Genomic DNA, 24,202 nt, shown 5'->3' on the forward strand with positions numbered 1-24,202 from the left:
TAGTGAAGACCTTCGAGCAGTCGGGGTGAGCAGGGTACCTTTGTACTGCAAACTGCTTTCGACGTTGGAGATTCTAAAAAAATTATGATAGATTTTCTGCTAGCTCCAAGAATCCTCAGACTTTTCAATTTAACATTTAACGAACAAACAAACGTTCGAATTTCCGCTGCGATTAAACGGAGATAAGAAACTTGACGAGAGACAAGTGTCGCTTTTCCTTTTTTTATTTTCCTCGGTAATATTAGAGAAAATTAATGTGTAAATAAAATCTTGTGGTGAACACACAGTGATTAAAGAAGATGTAGTAGGATTTCGGACAACGATACGCTACTCCGTGCTGTCTTATGCAATTTATGCAGCTCGATTTTCGTGAAGAGCGTCATTGTTGTAGCGTCATTAGTCTGAGAGGCGCTGAATCGGGTAACGAGGACGTCTTATTCCAGGAAAGACTATTAGAGCTGAAGCTTTGACCAGGCGGACTATAAAATATAAGCGGAGGATTTGAGAAGCTGACGTAGGGAAAGAAAGGGCTGGGCTGGGGTGGGGGGGGGGGGGGGGGAGGAAAAAGAAAGAGAATGAGCAGGAGAGAGAGAGAGAGAGAGAAAGTGTATAGTTGACTGCGGTGGAAGAGACGAACGTCCTGTAAACGCGTGGCGTAGCGACTACGCCGACTATACTCGAACTCGACTCGTTCACTCGTGTGTTAGTCGAACTTTGAGTTTCGTGCCGATCGGTTCTGTTCAATCACTCCTTCGTCACATCCGATCCCTTAATTTCGATCTCTCTTCCTCCCATCACCAATTAGTGCGTGCATTCAATAAAAACCGACGCACGCTTACTTTCACATTCTCCGCTCGTGTTAATCACAGTCGAAGAAATCAGGCTGGATCAAGCTGTCCGGCAAATTGATTTGAGACCTGGAAGCAGTCATGAGCCACCACCGACTTCCTGGGTGGAGGAACTAAATATAAGGATTACGAGGACGATAATGAGGTTTCCAATTGGCGCTCAGAGATTTCCTGCCAACGCACACACGCGTCATGATAAAGTGTTTATCGGACGAGAAAAACAAAAAGAATGAGTCATTATCGGTGGAAAAGTTGAAAGTTGAAAGTTTTCAGTGCTCCTTAAAAATGATCAATGTTGGATTTATCGGTTTTGATTTTTAGGGATGGCAGTGATAGAAACGGACTATCGATAGATGAATGGATGATGCGTTACATGTTACATTAGAAATAGCGGGGTTTCGCGAAGAATGGGCAAAACGAACGATTGTTCCTGGTAGGATTCTGGCGAATCGCCAGCGGATGTTCGGAGGATATCCACGCGATCTGAAAATGGCACAGATGTTATTATATTTCTGCCTGTATAACTGTAACTGTTCTAATAATCTTCTGACCGCAAAGAAGAACGATTTGTACGAGACTATATGCTTGACTATTTATCAGTGACGAGTGCCAAATAGGATAGTCATAAGTTTTTGCCAATTGCGAAGCTTATTTTTATTATATCCGGTTGCAGCTGATATGCTTGGTCGATTGTCATTCGCGCGACGCGCGTTGCTTCCAACGACACGTTAATTATGAATCTTCCTTGATACCGGTTTCCTATACGTACAAACACATATTATAGTATTTCTAGCTATTCAACAAGGCCAGCAAAAACACAATAAACTGCAGTCACGTTAATATCTCTCTGTCCAATTAAGAGCTTAATCGATCGCAGCTAATTGTGTCATTGGGAAACTCTATTATTTCGACAAAAAATCATTAGTAAATGTATGGAAAAGTTCATTTCGTTCTTTTCCAAAGTGTCATTAGTGAGTGTGGTCATTTGTCCGTAATTTTCTTATTGATTCTTCGATCCGTGACTACCGAGACCGGAAACATGTTTGAAAAAAGTTGGAATATTTGCGGTATAATTCTGTTAGTTGGCCTTTCCGGTGTTTTGAGTTTAAAGCCAGCTTGGCGAAAATGTTGCGCACCGGGCGAGGTGTTTTCCAGTGAAAAGTCGGAGGGTTGTGTTCCTGTGAGCCTACGCGGTGAAGAACTAGCGGATCTTGCAGGGGTCCGGGATGGTTTCCCAGATTGCGATGACCCGGATGACCTTGAGACCACGCTGCTTGATGAATTCGTTGCCACGGACCTCGGCATGAACTTTTCAGCTTGTCTGGAGATCTTGCGCAACGAGGAGTCACGAGAGAGTGAGCTAGTGTTGGTGCACTGTACGATTGGAGACGCGACAGGCGAGAAGGTCAGAGTGGAACTTCCTGGAATTTTTGGATTGAGAAGATGCTGTCCTTTGGGACAAATCTTTTCGAAGGAGTCAAGGACGTGCAAGCCAGCTAATTTCCCTAATGACAATGAAGCCTTTGTCTCTCTTTTGCCAAAGACTGACCGAGACTTTGTCTTAATAAACAGAGGTCTACCGATTTGTCGTCAGCATTCCATCTTTGATTACGTCATTCACCGAGAAGATCTAACTTTCGAAAACAACGCACTGCGCGTAAGAGCCTTGCTTCTTCTTTTTCCTCCTTCACTTTAATACCTAGCCCTATTCGTAATATTAATACTTTTAACATTAAATTCACTCAAGGCTAGATTAAAATTATATTTTAAAGCGTGGGTTGAATTTAGAATGATTCCGGAGGAAGTTTTAAGCGTAAAAGATATAAACAGTTACGTTGACGAATAGTTGATGTTACTCGCGATGGTTTTGGAAAATTTGATGGGATTCGAAGGTATGCATACTCATGACTTTGTTTACACTTGATAGGATATATGATACCTCCTCTTTCCGTATTTAATTCAGATAAATGAATAGGGATTTCCAGAGGAAACTAATTATCGGGGCTCCAAACTGGTTTCTTGATAGAGTCACTGGTTTGGCTATTCTTAAAATTCACCTTATACCTGGATTTCCTACTCTTCAATTTTTTCTAGGGTTTTAAATAATCAGAGCAACAGCGTTAAATATTTCATGTGGCTTCTCATGGGAAAAGTGGATAGCATGATATAATTATATATAAAATCCCTTAATGAAGCTTATTAACGTGACAATCTAATAAGGGGTAATTAAGAGGGAAGCCTTTGTGGTATTAAATGAATTACCGAGGGTTGTAAGGACGTAAAATAAGTCTCCTTATGGCTAATTTAATGATATGCAGCCCTAATTTTTTCAGATCGATGAAATGATTTCCATGATGGTGTGTATATTGACTTTACGATCTCAAGATAGAATCGGCAGATGTTGGGAATAAAGGAAACGCTCGGCCGGTGTTGACGGCGACGTCATAGAAAGTTTTGGCGAGTTCGTTCATTCTAAACTAAGTTAGGAGTGGCGCGCATTAATCTTTCATAAAGCACTCGAAGCGTGTGCGCCGCCTAAAAATTCAAATGAGTTTATCTTTCTAAGTCTCCCTTCCGAGTATTTATCACCGCCGCTCTCCAGAGTTTCATCAAAAAACACATTTTTTCAAGGAAGCAGAAATTCAACGTGTTCTCCTTTCCGCTATATTCAAATTTAATTTCCACTCGGGTTTAATATTGTTTAAAGCAATATGTTGAAGAATTATTTTATAGTGTGTATGAGTCAATAAAGGTTAACTTACGATTCTGTATACAAAGAACTATACGATAAGATATCTCTTAACTTGGATCGTCGTGGCTAAATTTACAAACCCTTCTAGAAATTTATTTCAAAGCTTCTGAAAAGTGCAAGAACCTCGCGTTTCTTGCTATCGCTTATCTTTTTTTATCTCTGATTCATTGTTCGCTAACCGTATGATCTTTTTTTATATCGAGTGAAGTTACTGTTAAAATGAACGAAAAGTCGGACTGAATGTAATTCCTCATCGCATATTTATGACTTTTAACGTTGAACTTTTAATGGCCAGCTAATGAGATAATAACCGCTTCTCGTAAAACGTAATACTGGCGAATAATTTAATAGTCTGTCACCGGTTGTAGCGAGTGGAACTCTCTTGGAGCAAAGGATTTATCGATTAAGGACTTTTCGGTCGATATGTAATCGTACATATTTATTAATTAATTTCCCCCATCTCGATAATTTCATGAAATTATATATATATAGATAAATAATAATGCATGAAGATATAAGCAGTTTTTCCTCTAGCAAACGGAATTCCTCGGTTCGGAGAGTTAACTAGGAAATCTAAGGGCGAGTTGTGTTTGTTATTGCATCCGCAGGTTTACCGAAATTCCGGCGCGCAAGCGGAAATATTTGCGAGTGATTCGGTGGATGTGGAAGTTGGTGTCTTTTCGTGTGAATGGGCATGGCTTTGTACGCGTGTGTGTGAGCGAGCGTGCGTGGGATTACCGAATGATCGTTGGTCGTTTATGAAGAAGTTAAACGTGAAACGAGCTGAGAAGTTGGGATGGTACCAGCGGTGTGTATATAGTTTTTTTCTCGAGTCCCCTCTTAAGTGAAAGAGAGAAACGAGTAAGGTAAATAATCCAAGTTTTCGTTTGGAGAGGGACCTAGCGAAGCGTGCCGATACGTCGTATACATGAGACAAAGAACCGCATTGCAGAGACTAAATCCACCATGGAACGCTTATACAGCCTGCAGATATATCGCGCAAATTTGTCTCTGCAAATTTCAAACAAGCGTGCGCCCCCAAATACTCTCCACGTGCTATTTTTCTCCCCTTCCAAACTTCCTCGTCCTGTCAAGCCTTTTTTGTCCTCTCCGCAATTTTCTTCACCAATCAGACTTACGATAAGAGTTCTACGTTGGAAAACGACGAGTTTGCACAGGATAATACGACTGGAGGGAATAAGATTTGTGGATGGAAATAATAGTTGCGAATGCACCGATGTTTAATTTGAATTCCATGTTGAAAAGTGACGAGTTTCTACGTCAGAATAATATGGCTGGAAGGAATAAGGCTTGGAGGTGGAAGTAGTCGCGAATGCATCGACGACGTTTAATTCGAATTCTACATTCTGTGTGAAAAGTGACAGGTCCACGTATGATAATAATATAGAGCTCGGGGAGGAATACGATTTGCAGCTAGGTTATTGTGATAGAGTTGGGAGTGCATCGATATTTAATTGATATTCTATGCGTTAGAAAGTGGCAAGTTCACGTGGGATGATGTAACTCAAAGGAATAATAAGATTTAGAGGCAGAGACGTATAGTTGAGAATACTGTGCATCGATGTTTAATTTTTGTATCGTGTTTCAGGCAAAGTTACCCGGGCTGAGCGATGAACTCGACAAGGAGGAGTATATAATTAGCGAGGACAATGCTTGCCTGGAGATGCTGACGGAATCCGAGGCTGAGACTAAGCTGGTAATACGTACGTGCGGAGGACCGGAATTGTGCAGTAAGAAAGCTTGCGTGAGGAAATGTTGTCCGGAGGACGAAGCTTTCATGCGCAACTGTCAGAAATTCGAGGCACCAACTACGGCGCTGGAGTTTCATCAAGCTGTATCGGACTTGTGGAACTATAGCGAATCTGGCTTTAAAGGTATTTCTCCCGTTGGGAAGCTCGAAAAATTAACGGAAAAGTCAATCTTCGAAATTCGAGTGTGCGAGTTGTGAAGCATGGAGGAAAAAAGAGATAAAAGTAATTTTCAGTGAAATGGATAAAGTTTGACTGTAGGAAAATATTTGCTCGGTCTTTATTTTTATTTGGCGCGACAAAGAAGATGGGAGGGAAAGTTTGTTCTTGGGATAAAGCGTTTCTTGAGGTTGGAAGTGGGAGGAAAAAGTGTTATAGGAGGAAGGTTCGATTTAATGGGGGATTTAAATGCGTTTTATAGCTGGCTTTGCAGGGCTGTACTTTTGGCGAGGAAGTTAAGCGAGGGTGGTGGTGGTTGAGAATTCTTTTAAATGAGGCAGTTCTTGATTCTCATTGCGCAGATTACGGGATACTTGTCGGTAGTCCGTGCAAGTACGGCATGTACCCGGTTCTCCCGGAAGAAAAATGGAACGTAACATCCAACGGACACATTTACGTGCCCGGATACAAGGTCTTCGAGCACCACGAGTACTGCATGGACATAATTTACAACAGGTCGCATATGGAGGAGGCTCTCTACCCATTCGTGTGCTTCGACTCCCCAACCATCGACGAATACACAGAAACGAGGTAGGTATATAGCAGTGTGCAAGATTGCCTTTAAGCTCATTGATACTACTTCCGCTGTCCCCAAATCACCGCTCTTCTAATCCAATATTTACTCTTTCCATTCTCCGACGAAACGAACACTCTATACTATGTATATATAGCTGCAACCTGCAGCCAAATGACTTTTCTTTCGCGTCAGTCCGGATCCCCCTCTCATTATTTTCTTATTCCCAACCTGTTAAAATCTTCATTTTAACGCACAACTGGCAAATTGAAAACTTGTACCTTTACGCGAAATTTTCAGCCTTCCGAGCGGAGAGCTGTGATATTTCACCGATGACAAATGACACTTGTAAAATTACCTCTGTACTGTTCTCCTTTTTTATGCATTTTCATCGTTTACACTTGACGTCACAGCTGCAGTCTACGGCTGGCTATCATTTATTTTACGACGCCGGCCCGGATTGTTTGACTTATCAAACTCTAAACAGCTAAAATCCTGTTCGTAAAATTTAATATTAGCTCAAGATGGTCTTGAATCACCGATATTTACCATGAACGTTGCGATTTTATACCAAAGGATGCAAATGGCCCTGCGATAAAACTCCGTCAGTCTTCACCTATTTTTCTCTATATATTATGTCGGAACATAAAATCACCTTTATACCGTTCAATCGTTTATTTCTCTTAATTCGTTAACTTTCTTTTTGAACTTAAACAAACTCAAACGCGACTCTGACGAGTTAGTTTGCCGAGTAAATAAATAAATTCAAATTAATGTTTATGTAAATGTGGTATTCACTTACATTTATATACTTATGGTTTAATAAAAAGTTCATTGATTTACAAAAATGTATTCTAATAGAATTCTATTTAATCCACATTTAATTATATTTTATTAATAGCAAGAGAGTAAACATTTCATTGGCACACTTTATTCCAAAGAAAGATATATTTTTTCTCTGCGTTGAAATATACCTGTAGTTATTATCAACTTTGACTAATTAACGTCCAAGTGATAAATTACCATTTGCATAAACTTACAAAAGATTCTAGAATATTTTGCAAAATTCTACTACCTTTTGTGAAATTCTCAGAATTTCATTGCATAACATGTATTGTTTATTTGATTTTAAATGATTTGTGTAAGCATGCAATTGAATTAGCTGCAGATACATCCTGGTATACTTGGATTGAAAGCAAGGGCATCTTGGAAGGTTACATATTATAATTAACGCGAAAGTATAAGTTTTTTCCGGGTTGTGCTCGACGTATTTGCAGTTTTCATGGCCGGTCGACAATCAACGCGTGGCTCCTCGTACATCTTCAGCGTAGGAAATAAATAACAACGGCAGCTTTGACGGATGATTAATGGAGGGGAGTGTTTTGAAGAACAAGTTGCGATAAAGCAGATGTACCGAAAAATTGGAAAGCCCCGAGATTCTTTTGCTGATATATATCGTGCGTACTTTTTTCATCTTTTGCAACAAGTGAAGAACGAGGGATTCCTGCATTATTGCGATTGGCCAAATCGCCAGGACTTTCGTTTCACTCCACGCAGACCCAAATCCAATAATATCATGCTCTGCGCGTAAACAAACACGGAGGAGATTTAATCGAAATTCATGATAAATTTTCTTTCGGATAATGTCTTAAATAGGGATCATTTATTTATTTTATCTGGGAACGCGATCGATATGCTTGCAGATTCAGAGTGAACGCCGCACTGGAACTGACGAGTTGTACCTTTCTGCTGCTGACGTTGCTGGTCTACGCTTGTCTCCCGACGCTGCAGAACCTCCATGGGAAAACTCTCATGTGTCATGTCTCCAGTCTCTTAGTTGCTTACACCTGTCTCTCGATTATCATCTTTGCAACTCCCGAGGACAGTGACAAACGCCATGACTACACATCCACTCCGTTGTGTCAATTTTTGGGTAAATCAAATTCTCCTCTCATACTCCATTTCTGTTTCTTTATTTTCTTAACAAAATATATTTACCGATCTCTCTGAATTGTCTCGCAGTTGTATTTCCGGTATTTCTCGAAAAGCAACATTGTACTTGATACAAGGATAACTCGTAAAATGACTGTTGCAAGGTTTAAAGATGAATGATTCGCTAGGTGTAAGGTTGATCGATGGTTCCATAGTGGTGAATTTCGCAGGACTCGCGTAAGAACATTTCTATCCTGGCAAATGGAAGGATAGGAAGGGTTGGAAGGAGGGGGGGGGGGGAGGGGGTGAGAATGGGCGGAGCAAAAAATAATATTGTCCCGTCGTAATCGCTCTTAGCAGATATTGGCAGGAGAACGGATGGATCGGCATTATTGACAAGCGTCACTTTTTACAGGCTACACGATGCTGTTCTCCTTCCTCTCGACGTTTTCCTGGTTAAACGTCATGTGCTTCGACATATGGTGGACATTTGGGTAAGAAACTGCTCTCGATAAGCCACTTCCTGTCCCCGGGAATCGACCGATCTCAACTCCTATTATAACCTCGGTACAAGTCATTCTATTTACCCCCTTCGACAACCTTATCGATTCGGTTAACTCTGTCAATACTTCTATTCCGAGAATCCTCAAGATAACGTTAAAAGATGGCAAAAGTATACGTCGCACCCATTCTTGCATGAAATTCTCGCTGGACATCTCTGGAAAACTATAAAAACGCTTATGCAAAACCGAGGTTGACAATAATGATCGATATTGTATATATATATATATATATATATATATGTATATAAAATGTTAAAAAACGCGTTTGCCAATAAGTTTCGTTGGGGTTAGATTTTTTTGCCGCGGGATTTATCATTATTCCCGAAGCTCGTTCGATAAAAGAATTTGTCAATCGGAGACATCCACTAGGTTGGTGTGAAATTACGGCGTAGACTGAGAATTGTCTATCGTCAGAGCGGCTTTTGGCTTCGGCGCGTTTATATTTCCAAGCAAAGCCGTTATTCCAAAGCGGAGCTTCTCGTAAATACAGGGTGAGAGAAAATAGGTCGACGCCAAAAGCGGAAAAAACGTCACTCGGAAGACTCCTTGGTTTTTAGTCCCGCAATCGTGGATCCACGCGGACGATTGTAAATTTATTGGTCCTACGACGTCTCTGGCCTCGTTAATTTTACCAATTGCTTCCTGCCGTCACTCTGAAATCCCTGTACCACCCTCCCCCCTCCTCCCACTCTACCACCCTTTACCCTTCTCGTTTTCACTATCCAAACTTCCGTCACTTTCTCAATAATAGTCACGCACCCACTAAATTATCCCTTCAACTGCGTGAGATCTCTTACCTCGCCATCCTTTATTTTCATAACCACTGAAACCGCTCCTACATCCTCATCTATTTACTCACCGTAGCCAACCTCGTCTGCCACTCAAACGCTTCGCCCCGATTAGCTGACTCGAATTCTACAAATCGTAATATCTCATCCCTAGTGCAAAACTTGGACGCGAGTTTTGTATTCGCCTCGCAAGCTTCTTTCAAGCGAAAATCCTTAAAGTTTTGTTGGTGTCTTTAACTCGGGATTCGTGTCGATATATCGAACGTGGGAGGTTTCTATGTCAGATACTCTTCGGATCGTAACGTTAAACCTCAGTTTCCAACTAGTAAGACGACATTGGGGGATTATAGTTACGTTATTGATCAGCTACCTCCTCGTTAATGTCAGTAACTACTTGCTGCGATCGAGTACTTAGTCATAAGATAGTTCGACTATTATATATTAATATTACACAATGCCTCGACTAATTTAATCATTGTTCTACTAATATTATTAATCAAAAGATGAAGTTTGAATGATGCTTATTGTGTGTGGTAAATCAATGTTACCTGTGGCTTTGTAGCGAAAATGTGTGAAAACATATTAAAACGTGTCATCTTTTCAGGAACCTTCGAGGTAGAAATATGAGGGGTCGAAGAGAACGAAAAAAGTTCTTTTTTTATTGCTTGTACTCTTGGGGTCTGGCATTTTTTATTTGCATCATTGGATTTGTTGCTGATTTCACTGAGGGCCTTCCCTTCTACCTGCTACCCCATATTGGAGAGGACAGGTGCTGGTTCGCCACTGAGTCAGCACATAAAAATGGTAACTAGAACTTCTTGCCTTCCTGGCACTCATTTCTCATTCTCTTTCCCCAAACAATTCAGCTTTCGGAAAAACTCGTTTTAGCCATTACTCATCAGTAACAATTCACCGTATTGTTCAATTATTGTAGATCTTCGTTTCAGCGATGAAGATTCAGTTCGTGGAAAGGGTCGAGGAGAGAGCTGGGGATATAAAATTAGATTCTGAGTGAAAAGATATGAGGAAAATCTTATAAAAACTTATATAAACAGTTTTGTTTATTCCCTATATATGTACTACATGCTGTAGAGCTAATATGCTATAGTAGCAATATTGATAGCGCACTATATACTATGATAATATTTGGCTTTAATTAGTGCTCTATTTATATAAACCGATCCGTAACTAGATAGCCTGAGCTATATGAGTATACTTGACCCTGCAATAGCTGTTTGTTGTACGACAGGATTTTTCATTTAAAAGCAGTTTGATGTGATAGTACCTAATAAAATTTCAGCGTCAATTTCAAAGCCAAGTTTTATTTTGAGTCGTAGCTTTATCGCGTGGTTAGAGTGCCACCGTTTGTCCAGTGTTATATCAAAATTTGACGATCATATAAGAACCTGAGAATCTCTCAGTTCGTAGCATTTACGAATCCAGAAAGTCTGGAGTTTCCCTGATTCCTTCGCGTAATTATGGCATAATTAAAAACTTTCTCGCAAAAGTCTGACGAGCCAATCGATCAAGCGCGGGAGGCAAACATCATTACGGTTCATTAGGCATACGTATTAAAAGAATCTAGAACGGAAGCAAAAGCATCTCGAAGCTCATTTGTATTTTTCGTATCTCCCTCGATGTGGCCTATGCTCCCCTTTGTCGTAACAGAAAAATGTCCGATCCCATTCGATCGAGGCTCTATCGAGAGTTCTGATATTTTATGTAAAGTTTAGACAAATTCTTGAAAATGTAAATTTAACAGACATTTTATTAATTGCTATTCACTAAAATAAGGCTCGTTTGAATTTCAGCAAAGACCTTCTTTTACGGGGAAGTGGTATTTTTCATAGCACCTGTCACGCTTCAGTTGATCTCTAATATTGTCTTCTTCGTTCTTACCTCAATACACTGCACCAAAGTGAAGGCAGAGATAAGGAGAGTGGTTGATCCGTCAGATCCACGAAGCAAACGATTTCATGCTGACAGAATAAAGTAAGTTTGAGAAAGTCCTTGGGGGAAAAAAAAAGAAAAGCAGAAAAACGTTGCTGAAATAATTAATATCCAAGTAGGAAGAGTTTGGTATTAAAAAATGGTCGTTGGAAGAAACCGTGAAAGGAAGCTTAGCCTTTTCTTCGTGCACGTATTGCATAAATCAGTTCGTAGAGCGTTATGTCCGAATAAAATATAGCAGCATATATACTATGTGGAGATGAAAGGAATTTGTATGAAGAATTTCTTCGAATATGTGCGTATACATAATTTAGTACTTTCGACAATATAAGACTGGACTTTAAAAAGATATACGTCTTTTTATATACGCGCACGAACAATTCGCACGACTCTTTTCAGTGCCAAAAACCTTTTTGACATTTGCAAAAATACAAAAATTCTTACGTACGGAGCGTCCTTGACTGTTTCTTCCATTATGATAAAACTGCAGGTGTATTACCTATTGTAACAGCTATGTACTATGATATTGTATAGGTAAAAGGAAAATTTCTCACTCAAGCCTTATTATTGTATCGTAGAAAAAATATATTGAAAAATATATGACTGTTTGTTTATATAAATGATCTTCTTCGCCAGGTTCATCATGAACGTGAAACTGTTCATCGTGATGGGAATAAGCTGGATCATGGAGGTGATATCCTTTTTCCTGAACAAATACGCGAAGGACCTGGAATGGAGGAACGAATATTTCTACGTGACCGACGTGATGAATTGTTTACAAGGTCTACTGATTTTCATTTTGTTCGTTGTGAAAAGCAGAGTGTACTCGTCGTTACGCAGACGACTCGGACTGAGCGAGAAGAAGCGAACGGTCGCCAGTAATGCGACTGCTACGGTTCAGGATCCTTACAAAGTGAAGAAAAGCTCTAGCAGCAGCACCCTCATGTCCACCTTTGCCAACAGTATGGTCCCATAACTCCCAAGGAAATCGAGAATTTCTCGCTCCACTTCCACTGGGTCTTCCAATGGCAGAACGCAAACACGCTTTTAACCGTCAAACACATACAGACACACTTACGATGGAGACAATAGCTTTCTGATATCATTGAAGGGATCCTACCTCGCTAGCTCTTCCATTAATTTTTCCCTCGGGACACCAAAGGATCAAATGGCTCTGGTGGTCGCCCTGCCCCTCGCTGGCAAAGAACGAACAAATGAAATGGAAAATCAAAAGTGAAAAATGAAAAATTAAACCCTCTCCGTAAAGGATAAGGGAGAAACTTGGTAGGAGAGAAAGGGGGAGAGTAGTTCTTGTCGTAACAAAGTTAACCTTAAAGCGAGGTGCTGTTATACATTATGGAGGATAAATGAGAGATCTCCTTACACATAGAATGCGTAACGATGAGTGACGGTACTGACTGCGGTGTATTAAAGAAGAGAAACTGATTTGCTGTAATAGGCGAGAGATACGAAAGAGACTTGATTATACGCGTTAATAAAGATCCGTGTAAGCGTGTAATCCTATTAAACCACAGTGGATCTTTTGTAAGACACCTTTAAGATTGTTGAGGAGCGAGGTAGCTTTGGCTGTGGCTTTTCCAAGGACAGCAGAAGGTTTAGCTTTAAGTTTGAAGCTTGTCCCAGTGGCTTGGGATGTAAAGAGTGGAAGAGGCAAGAAGAAAAGTATCGAGTCGGCTGGCTGGCTGGCTGGCTGACGGGCTGGCTGACGGGCTGGCTTTGCAAATGTTCATCACGTAAAGCGAAGCTGCTGTAGACTATTGAGCATTCGCACTCTAAGAATTGGCCGAATAGATACACTCAAAGCGTTGGTCGTGTGTGTCAAAGAACACGTGGCGCTATGTACGTGAACAGGATCGTAATTTATCTATTCCCTGAGTGACTATACTGCCTAAGCTACTACATCTTCCATGACAGTGCTGCTATTTTCCATGGAAACGCATCATTTCCTCTACCTACGAGTGCTATGGATAAACTACAATTTTCTTTTGTATTTTTATATTTTCTCTATGGTTTTCCCTTGGATCGTATTTACACGTATGGTTGCGTAAAGGAAGGTTACCATAATATATGTCTGAAGTGAGATTACTGTACGTATCAATAAAATGTTTCTATCGCGTATATATCTGTGTATCTTGTTCCAATATCTTTTGGATATTCAAATATTATTTTTATCATTATCAGAGTGCGGCATGAGCTTCCGATTTAGTTATATACATATACAACAACTGCATTGTAATAAAATCTATACCTTACCTTCTGTTCAGGCCTGTCCGGGTTATTGTGCAAAGTCAAGTAGCTGGATCTCCCTCACTAATTTTCCTGCTTTTCCAAGCTACCTCGCGCTACCTTCTCGCTTTCAACCATTTTTACGATCATTACGTATCCGTCGATATATATATATACAATGTATAACAGTGCCAAAATAGGAAGAAGAAGAGAGAGGATATATGTCTGTTAAAATCCTTTCACAGGATATTCGCAATATTTATTAAATAGTACATTATATTAACAAGGATTTGTAAAATAACTTTGTATTTATAAATTTTCGTTAAAAAAATGACGCTCGACAAGCAAAAGCATGGAGCAAACAGCTGGTCGGTCCCTAAAAATTTCATTGTATAAATATTTACGACTGCGTCCAGTTTGTTTAACGAAGCTACACTTATTTCTAATGTAAACAGCGGAATATGTACAAATATCTACATACAAATATAAGATTTTGTATGACCACACAATTCCACTAAAGGAATGTCATCAGTATTCCCATATAGAGACTCTAGAAAAATTGTTTAAAAAATAGAAGAATAAACGCAGAGTTTAACCGTCGCGCTGGAAACTCTCATGAATTAAAATTGAGTTAAAATTATTGTAATTTTTATGAAATAATATCCTTTGATACGCGGTTCGTTTTATGCATACTTTTTACCCCTTGCGCGCCACTTTTCCCGAGTTTCCTTTTATCTACGGTGGTTTGCGACCCGTTTGAGACGCCTACGCCAACGTTTCATCCTTACTTAAGGTTACTAACACAGATGCTTCGTCGCATAAACTACTCATATAGCCCGCCGTAATTTCCTCGATAAAACCAGAAGTACTGGCAAAAGTATCGTGCTTTGCGCGTGTCTCCCCGCGCCCAATTACCCAGAATTATCCCATTAAAATGGAGAAAAATAAGAAAGGGATGTCTTTACTAATTTACATAAAAAATATCCTAAGGCACTCGGAGAACGTAAGCGTGTGGGAGACAGGGAGTACTTTGACATTTTAGCAAAGGGATCTTAAAGCTAGGATTTGATCGTCATTTAATCTACTTAAAAAGTTCCTCATGGAAGTTTCGTCGTCCGCATTAAAAGAGCAGCGGCATAACAGCCATAGTAATCCGGTAAATATGGACGAAGGAAGTTTAAGGCACGAGAAAGACTTTCCGCTGTTAAACGGGCAGCTGGCTCTTCATCAGGGTTTCCTCTCATCCGCCGTATCTTCAAGGTCGGGGTCCTCGTTGATGATGGAAATGTCACGGATGGAGGGTCTCCGGGTTCTCCATCCCTCGGGCGCCTGCACAGGTGCGGTGGTCTTGGTGAGCAGCCTCGGACCAGCCAGCGTTATGATAATCGCTCCGAGGGGTGCAGTCAGTAGAATGGAGAGGACGCAGAGAGTCAGCACGGTCTCGGCGCAGCGCACCCTTTCCGAATCATTCGAGTCAACTTCGTCCAAAACTACTGGTCCCAGGGCGGCCTGAACCGTGGCCTTCGCCATGCACGCGAAAGCGATGAACACTTTTTCCTTCGTGTTGTATTTCGAGCCGAAGCTGACCAATACGGTTACCACCAATCTTGCAACTATGGCAGCCACCAGACATCCGGCACCCAAATAGACCAATTTCCCATCCAACTCGTTGATCTTTATCTGCGTCCCCGTCACGCCGAACAATATTGGCTCGAAGAACACCCAGAAGATCTCGAAGGAAGTAGCTACTGGATTCTGCAAGAAAATTAATAAACTTTAATATACCTCGCGATTCTCTCCCGTTCTGCTCATTTATGATTCGCGCCATTCCGACCTCCCCTCCTTCCCAGCAAGATTTATTGGCTAGATTCGCCCTGAGCCAAGTATTACGCGGCTCGTCGATATTGTTAATATTTTGCTTGGAACATTAGCGTACTTAATAACGTCGACTTAACCAGCCACTCTCGCCTTGTAAATTAACCTTCCCTTTGATAGAAAGAGCATCGCTGTGTTATCAACGTCTGCTCCAGCAGGGATATGAAAATAATTCTCTTCCCTCCATCCCTCCCCACCCCCTCTCATATTGAATTCGATTACGTCGATAGAATTTATTATCGGCTCGCGCGCGCGAGTCAAAGGATTAGACTGGAGTTTAATTTTTCTGCAGTGTATATAGGATTCCAGAGCTGGTTGAAATATTGGCAAATGCGAATGGTATACGCGGCTCGACGTAGTTTCGAGGTCATCGAAGAATCGCGTTATAACGGAAAATGTATAGCGAAGATTATCGAGATGATGTCGACGCAGCCGATAAACAGAAGGTAGCGGGGAGTGCGATTGGCGGTGGAATGGGGGAAACTTCCGGTTTCTGGGACGAAGCATTGATGAAAGGACGGAAGAGATTGAAGGAAGGGCCGGGGGTTGGGCGGCAGGTAAATAAAGCAGGTTTGGAACTGCGCGGAAATGCAGTGGCAATCCCAACGGTAATTGATTTCGGGTAATTGAATTACATAGTTGGCGCGAAAGGTACGCATTAATTAATGCGGCTCGATCGAATAAGTTAATTAGAGGTTGCGACATCCTTTCATTTCCCATCGACGTCGCGCCTTTCTTTTTTAACCGCTCTCTTCCGCTCCTTTATGCCTATCCTTCTAAGAGAATCCTCAACGTCCCAGCTCTCTATGCCATGGAAAAGACTCTCCTGTTTTGCACAATTATGAACATCGATCGATGCTATACTGCAATCAAGCCGAGCCTGAATACACCCAGGATCAGCTGTGTGCGCTGTCAACTCGACGATGCTTTGCGCGAAACGTTTGACTAATTTAACCTCGCGAAATGACCATTTTTCGACTATAATGTAGAAATTCTTAATATTGTCCAAAAAATATTTTTAGCAGTCATCTTGCAGTGCAATCGTTTATCACCTCGTTTAACTTGCAAGTAATCAAAGCTACCAATCTTTATACGCGGAACGCGCTTCTATCGTTACTCAAATAAATTTTTGCAAATATACTTTACGTTTGTTTAACGTTCCATGAATCATGCCTGACCACGATTTCCGTTTATTACTGCAGTGTCTGTTTGTTTGATAAATATGTGGGATTTGTTAAATTTGTGTGTGCGTGTGTGCTTTTTTTTTTAAATAAAGAAGCTTCCGCGTCGCAAAGTTTTCGGGAGGTCAATGACCCCAAGGGCAGAGTTTCCCAAAGCTAGAGCGACACTTTTGACGAACCACTAAACGCGAGGAAACTTAGTTGTTTAGCTGGCATAGGTTGCTCACTTGGGGAGTTTAAGGAGAGAATGGGAGGAGGCATGGCCAACGCATTCTGTTCTGTTTGGAAGTTTCTCTGTTCCAGTAACTGACACAAGTAACTCCATCTTACGTTCCCCCACCATGATTTATTCCCACTTGTGCTTCCCATACATTCCTAAAATTCACCTACACTTCGCCCTTCATATATCCCCTTAAAATTTACACTCTTAGATACGCATAGTCGATCTTTACATTTGCATTAATTGTCCAACTTTTTCTAGCAAAGAATTTTCCGCAATTCTATATCTTACAACTCTACCACCGTACCACGTCTCTTCACCTTTGAACTTTTAACGTCTGGAATTTCATCTCGCAGTGTTCATCATAGTTTCAGTGTTTCTTCCTATTTAGACGTTTATATTGTGGAGTACTTGCGCTTTTCCATACAGAAATTTCAACGTTTACTCGGTCCCCACGCGACCGAACAGAAATAATTCAATTGACGCTAATCTCCATCTCTCAGTTTCATTTTGCTCCTCTCTAAGTTCTCTGGCAAAAATTAAATATGTTGCTGCGAATGAAATAAATTCTATAGGGCATATAGATATACACACATGTATATAAAATAAAAGAAACTTTGCACAAAGGAATTTCCAAATGAAAAGATCCAAGTTTACCCAACTCTTTTCATAAACCTGTAGATATTATATTATTGATAGAATGTACATATTTGCGTTTTCCAATAGCCAGTTAATCTTACAGACCACCCATGAGAATTTATTGGAAACTTTGTGTGCGTTGTACATACATATATCATACTTTAGCATTGTAAATAGAATTCGGGTAGAACGTAATATATCAGAAATACTAAATTCTTATAGGTAAACGCTTTTATTTCTGGGAAATATTTATGCAGTCGGCGATGCGGGAAGGAAAATATTTTAAAAATAAAATACTGTAATATTGTATAAATGTATTATATATTTCTCTTTTGAGAAGAAGCGAGATGCTAGCATATTAAATTTTTCTGGCCCAGGGGTGAATGTGGAGTATGGATTTCCAAATGTACATGTGTGTGTGTGTGTGAGAGAGAGAGAGAGAGAGAGAGAGAGAGAGAGAGCAAAGGGGTGTATCGAGGGTGAAATAAAGTGGAATAATGAATAAAACTATATAGGTAGAGGGAAAAAGAAGAGAAAAGTTGATATCCACTGATACTGCGTCATGTTTTTCTATTGCTCGCGAGCCAGCACGCCATGCTATGTTGTTAGGGTGGAATAAAGAGCGCAAGGCTGCGGAAAATTGAAAGCCTAGCCTGGTTAAAGGAGCATGGGAAAATGTTGGCCATGGATTGGATTGGAGATGAACGCCGAGCAAAAAGTAGCTACGCTCGCACGGATCCTTGATAATTGAAGGCAAATGAATGCACGGTCGCATTCGTATCGTTCCAATCTTTTAATAACCTTCCTGAAAACCCCTGGCTTAAAACTCACGCATTTCCGCATCGCCATCAGTCATTATTCCACTAAATTTTCAAGCAACGCGATTCAAGCCGCGCTTCCCACTTTCAATAACTTTTTACAGCCTCTTTAATCAACGTTCCTTCCTTTAAGAATCTCTCCTGCTGGAAGCGGATGCGTCGTTATTCGACAAATTTCAACCTCTCCTCGAGAGTTTCAATTAAAAACTTGCTCCAATATATATATATATATATATATATACAGCGTATCGTGGTCAATAGTTCCAAAGTAACGCAGCGCTGCAAACTTTCGGCGTTTGTCATTTCTTCTTCTCGAAGCTGTCGACGAGTCAGCCGGCGAAGAAGTTTCTCAGCGATATATATCAGCGCGGGAATCATTGGCTTGTAAAAGGCATCGGTTCCCGCCAGAATGCAGAATCGAGCACGTTATAAGAATACGCCAAGTGGCTCCGCCGAGCGAGAGGATGGATTTTTGAGAGGGCCAGGGCAAAAGTTGGCCTGATAAGCCGAACGCGCGCGCGCTTCGACGGGGGCCAAAAATCCAACTGATTCCCACGAGTCGGCGATATTTAAGCGGATATATTCGCGCAAGATATACCGGTGTCGTAACTCACTTGCCGAGAGAAATTCAATTACGTGATCCGAATATCAGTGCTGACAGTAGACGCTCCGGAACACAAAACATTTTCCAATACTGACAGCCTGAATTTATAGGCGCGAGCGCGTTTCTAGCTGCATCTTGAAATTGGTCGCGATATTAGTTGCTACCGCACACCCTTTATTTGCTACCGATGCACTTAAACAAGACGGTCTCACTGATGCGCGCGTTCCCCACAGATCCTTATACTCCCCTATATATATGTATACATATACTTTGATTTCTCTCTCGGTGTGGATTTTCATCTTTCTCATCATTGCTATTATGGTTCTCTCGAGAATTTGTTCAACGATTAATCACTCGAACAAACCCATCGATTGAAACAACAAAAATTCTGGCTCAGAAAAATTTGTATTCAGTGTTTTTTTTTTTGAGGTGAGAGAAATCCAGAAACTTTGCCATTCGTGTAGAAATAGTTGTAGAGTTTCCCCACATATAACCTGACGTGCTCTAAAATAAAATCAAAGCAAATCGATATAAATATATACATAGGCGACCACTCGTATACTTTTATTCCATTTCATATTCTACGAAATTTACTACCTCCGAAATCACACTATTGTTGGTAACTGAACTTTTTGAACGTAAAAGCTCTGAAAACGATATTTTCCATCTGATTATTAATTACAATTAACTCGACAGGCTCGCGTTGCACAGGAATGAATAATATTAATATAAATTATAAATCAATGGAATTTGCGAATGAGATTGTTATTTAGAATATCGCTAATTTTCGCCCACGAGAGCTCTCTATATTTCTCATGGATTACCCATTTCGCATAAAATACGATATATATTCGCGAGAAAAATCTCGTCGCTCGATTAATTCGTAAAATACATATGTGTATGATTTCTTGTTTTTCCATATATGTTGTATATAGTCAAAATACGCTTTGGATTTATTTGATCGTGTAACAGGCTGTATTACGAGTATCGATTTATTTATGCGTTAAAGAGCAAGTTATATGAATAGAGAAAATATTGATGCACACCGTACACGTACACGTACATTTATATAGGAGTGTGTACACAGTGGTGAGACTACTATTAAGAGTACAGTTTTGTGGGTATAATTGCAAGAAGCAGGGTACGAAGGAAACATGGCGTAGGGGAGGTTCGAGGCGTTGGTTGTTAGGTAGCTTGGCGAAATATGGGTTGCAGGAGTACGTGATAGGTTGGAAACGTGGCGGAAGTGCGGGCGAAGGCAGAATTCGAAGCCACTCTGGGGAAGCACTGGGATAGCTTGGCTTGAATATTTCACGAGATTCGAGTTATTGCAGCGCGTATCTGTCGCTTTTCCTTTACGCGTTGCTCCTACTTACCTATACTATGCTATATGTATATATATATATTTATACTACACAATGGGTATATCTATATACGTGTACACACTGTCACATTGCCAACAAAGAGGGGGGAGCTCTATCGAGATTTTATCCCAACTAAAATGACTAACAATCAAACTATAACGCTCAATTTCCCAGCGAACGTCATATTTTATGCATGGCCCATTGGCGACTGCACAATTAAACAGCTCCGGCAACCAAGAAGGAAAATCATTTTCCCATTAAAAAGCACATCAAAACACGAAATAGCGACGCGAGGTGTACACCGGTACCGCGTAATAAGCAATTTTGCACACCGAAAATTTTCAACCTGCTATTTATGCAATTTAGTTGCACTATGACTGGGCTCCTTTGATATCTTTGCGCTTTCGTGTTTATTGCGGGAAAAAGATGTGGTGTGCAAGAACGAAACCTAACATTATGTATTGTTTTGTGTTTCTGAAGCCAGAGGAGTCATTAGCATTTAGATGCGAGCTTATACGTGTATATATATATATTACGTCTACCGGAGTAATTGCGTATTGTATATATACTTACATCATCCACTTCCCAGCCTTCTTTTTGCCAAAAGTAACAGCTGACGAAGGCGGCTGCCACTACTGCTAATGGACCTGCACCACCCAGTTCAATGGCTTCACTCCCAAATACCGCTAACAATCCTCCGCCCAGCAACATTAGAACTCTCAGCGGTACCATAAATGGCTGCAATCAAATATAATTACCAATTTAATTCCCATCATCCATCCTAACGTGATTTTCATGATAATTTCCGAGCTCTCCCAACAAACTCCCTTGTTTCCCTTTTTTTCTCCGGGAAAGAGCGAAAAAGCAAATCGTTTTCAATGTGAACTTAAATAGGAATTGGTAGAAAAAATGTGCAACTATAGCCTCTACATATTAAATGTACAAGAAGAGCAAATGTTTGGCTTCCGTGAGTATTTCTTGCTAGTTGTACAAATAAGTCTCTCGTCTGGAAAAGAAATTGGAGAGAAAATAGCGTAAGAACTTTTTTAGCGAATTAAGCTTTTCATAAACATAGCGATAAAGTTGGTCCAGTGGTGTTGCTTTCCAAAACAAATAACGATTATTTTGGTATTTAGCTGCTATTGCCAAATACAAATATGGATTTACGAGTGATAAAGGAGCACGAGGAAAGTACAGTATATTTTTCACGCCAGGTGATTTTATAAAACTTCGCTAATTATTGTTCTGAATTTGATGGGGAATTTGTTGAACGATTTATTGCTTTTAATTTATGGTTTCTGAAATGGTACTTGATGGTGTTGACGCATGGCCGATCACACAACTGGCTTCCTAGGTTAAAGTGCAGCAAATCGTCCATTAATAATGAGGTCCACGCGTCAGATTGTCTAGTCATTATGATATTGCTAAATATGCGCTTACGCGGTGCGTTGGGAAACGGTCCAATTATTAAGGTATTCATCGACCTTGACTTTGTTTTTGGTCCAAACAAAAATTGGCCAAGGAATAATTGAAGAGTTTTTGAAGAGAATTTTCATCTGGAATTAATATGGAATATTTTGCGAAAAAAGATGAGTTAAGTTCATCTAATGCTTTTTGGTTTTCACACCAAAGCAAAACGACTGTTCAATAAAAGCAAGCTGCAGAGAGCACTCATAAAGATCTTATACATAAGCTCGAGATAAAAAGTCAAAAGGGGGACGTTTTACCCACGTTAAAGTGGCGTAAAAATTTATGTAAATCATTTATTTTTACTCTAGCAGTTTTCCGTTGAAAATAGAGAGTCGAGTAGGAATCTTGATTTTCTTTCTTAGCCTCGCTCTTCTGCTGTCTTTGCTTGCGTTTTCTTTTCTAAACTCTTTCAGCTTAATCGTGCTATCTTCTTTCTCCACTTAACTTTTTAGTCTAATCTCAATCTTAGCGTACCACTTTTAAGCTTCGAAACTCCGAGAAATGCCAACGCTCAGCTTACGGTATCACCAGTCGAATGGTTAAATGCAAAATTCATCCATATTGCTCTTTTTATTCTGTTTTTATTAAATTTATAAACTGACGAGACTGCATCTGCTGCTTTCAACGAGGTACTTCTAATAATTCGATAGTATCGACGACGGTTCAGTGTTTCTTTGAGCAGCCCTTTCAATTAAACTAATTTCTTGTAATAAAGTGGAGTTCTCGTGAATAACTGACTTTATAACAAACTAATTTACTATTAAATAGACGTACCATGCTGCCTTCATTATTTTAACATTATTAACTTGTAATATTAAAAACCGTTTTAATTAACTTAAAATTACCTGCAGAAATTGAAAAAGAACAAAAAATGGCACTGATAATTGGGACACCATGGAATCCATTTTCTAGAAAATTCTCTTTACGTTCGGTAGACGCGTGGTTGAAACGCGATCGACCGAGGGTAATTATTAAGGAACGAAGGATAAATCCTGAAATTGGTTCATTTTCCTTGACCTCCAAATTAAAATCGCTGGATTATCTCATTCTCTTCATTGCGAAATCTTCTTTTCCCATTCGCTGGCACTCCGCTTCCTCTTTTTGCTGACCTACCCCTCCCCCGCGCAGTCCACCCTATACATCCGCAAACGCTTTGGCAGCTTCCTCTAAATCCAGCCAACCTTAACGAGCGTCGTTAAGGAAAAGGGACACTTTGCGAAGCCACACGGAATAAGCAAAGAACCTACGAAATTCCTCCCTCATCGCACAGAAAATCCAAGAAACATCGATTTTGATAAAAGGAGGACAAAATGCCCCCTCCCTCCCTCCCTAAAAAAGAACCATTATTTTTCATGAAACCAACTCGATTTTACGCCCAATAAAGAAACGATCCCCACAGGTAAATCATCTCGTTTACCCTCTAATGATTTATCTTTTAGGTATATATATAGATTATTAGGACAATCTTTTACGCCCGCGTATATATGTTATTATGATGAGTGATCTGGCCCGCTGAACGAGGCAATATATCAGGGATATATCCACACATATTTTTTTCTCGTATCCCCGCGAGTGAGGGGGAAGAAGAAGAGGCGGGATATCGCGAAATAGGGTCATTCCGAAGGAAGAAAGTTGAAGGATGGAGGGTACAGGTTGCGGAAGCTTCGACACAATGGAATACTCAAAGCGATCCAATGAAATCGTAACGTTCATCCGAGCCGTTGAATACTTTCCAAGTCTCGCGGCGTCGATATCGTTCCGCAGTCGCGATAAGTCGGAGCAATGGAATTTAATTATTTGGAGCAGCTGGTTTGCGCGAAATTGACGCGACGCTCGGGTGTTCGAGAGGGGGAAGTGCGGAATTTTTGGTGGAGGATTGCGGTTATTTGGAAACGTTTCAATCTTGCGAGTGTTTTCAATGGGCGCGCGCGGTATTTATCTTGCAGGCGGAACATTGGGACCAAGTGATTGTACGTTGCGCGGGAGATTGTAGCGCAGGTGCAATGAACGGCGTTAAAATAGAGGAACAGGCGAGGACTGCGAGGAGCGCACCGGTACGGGCTCGGGGTCGGGGCTGGCTGCAGGCTGCAGCCTGCAGCATAACGTTCCATGCACCACACACCGTGTGCGCGGAGATGCAGGTATTTCGTTCCCGTTTGCCGCTTCCCAATGCGACAAACCTTGGAAGAAGCTGAACTAAAGCTCCGTTGGCGTTTTATTGGACCGTCAGGAAAGCCCGCAGCCTAGCTCTCACGAATCTCCAACGGTGTCAACTCAATTCTAGCCCGCTCTTGTTCCTCCCGCGCGAATAAATTCACCGGGATAGTCCCCCACCATTGTCCACGCGGGCCAAAGCTAAATTCGAGATTCAGCCCAGACCTAATTACTCAAACCCCTCGCAAAGGCTGCGCTCTTGCGCTATAAATTTGGCCGGCCTGTATTATAGCTC

At 40.7% G+C, this 24,202-nt stretch overlaps 2 protein-coding genes across 3 annotated transcripts in view; one reads left to right on the forward strand and one right to left on the reverse strand.

Moving 5' to 3' along the window:
* Positions 1-751: 751 nt before the first annotated feature.
* Positions 752-13,665, forward strand: LOC136773885 (G-protein coupled receptor Mth2-like). 2 transcript variants are annotated; one of them, XM_066727823.1, is made up of 8 exons: positions 752-2,505; positions 5,210-5,495; positions 5,891-6,119; positions 7,806-8,035; positions 8,450-8,528; positions 9,990-10,189; positions 11,197-11,377; positions 11,972-13,665. In XM_066727823.1, the coding sequence occupies exons 1-8, from the start codon at positions 1,777-1,779 to the stop codon at positions 12,309-12,311; spliced, it is 2,274 nt and encodes a 757-aa protein (XP_066583920.1). In that variant the 5' UTR covers positions 752-1,776; the 3' UTR covers positions 12,312-13,665. The 2 variants fall into 2 exon arrangements, with proteins under 2 accessions (XP_066583920.1, XP_066583921.1); XM_066727824.1 differs by lacking the exon at positions 752-2,505 and adding an exon at positions 4,264-4,408.
* Positions 13,666-13,799: 134 nt separating this feature from the next.
* LOC136773883 (neuroligin-1-like) overlaps positions 13,800-24,202 on the reverse strand; it is an 89,966-nt gene continuing 79,563 nt past the window's right edge. Inside the window, exons 10-11 of the mRNA XM_066727821.1 lie at positions 20,857-21,021; positions 13,800-15,337 (exon numbers count right to left, since the gene is read on the reverse strand). Coding sequence (XP_066583918.1) covers positions 14,810-15,337; positions 20,857-21,021 — 693 coding nt within the window. The 3' untranslated portion in view covers positions 13,800-14,809. The remainder of the gene's footprint in view (positions 15,338-20,856; positions 21,022-24,202) is intronic.

Source organism: Prorops nasuta, unplaced genomic scaffold (assembly GCF_024137725.1).
Source record: "Prorops nasuta isolate Cenicafe-Biocafe unplaced genomic scaffold, Cenicafe_Pnas_1.2 PNAS00005, whole genome shotgun sequence".
Classification (NCBI taxonomy): Eukaryota; Metazoa; Arthropoda; class Insecta; order Hymenoptera; family Bethylidae; genus Prorops; species Prorops nasuta.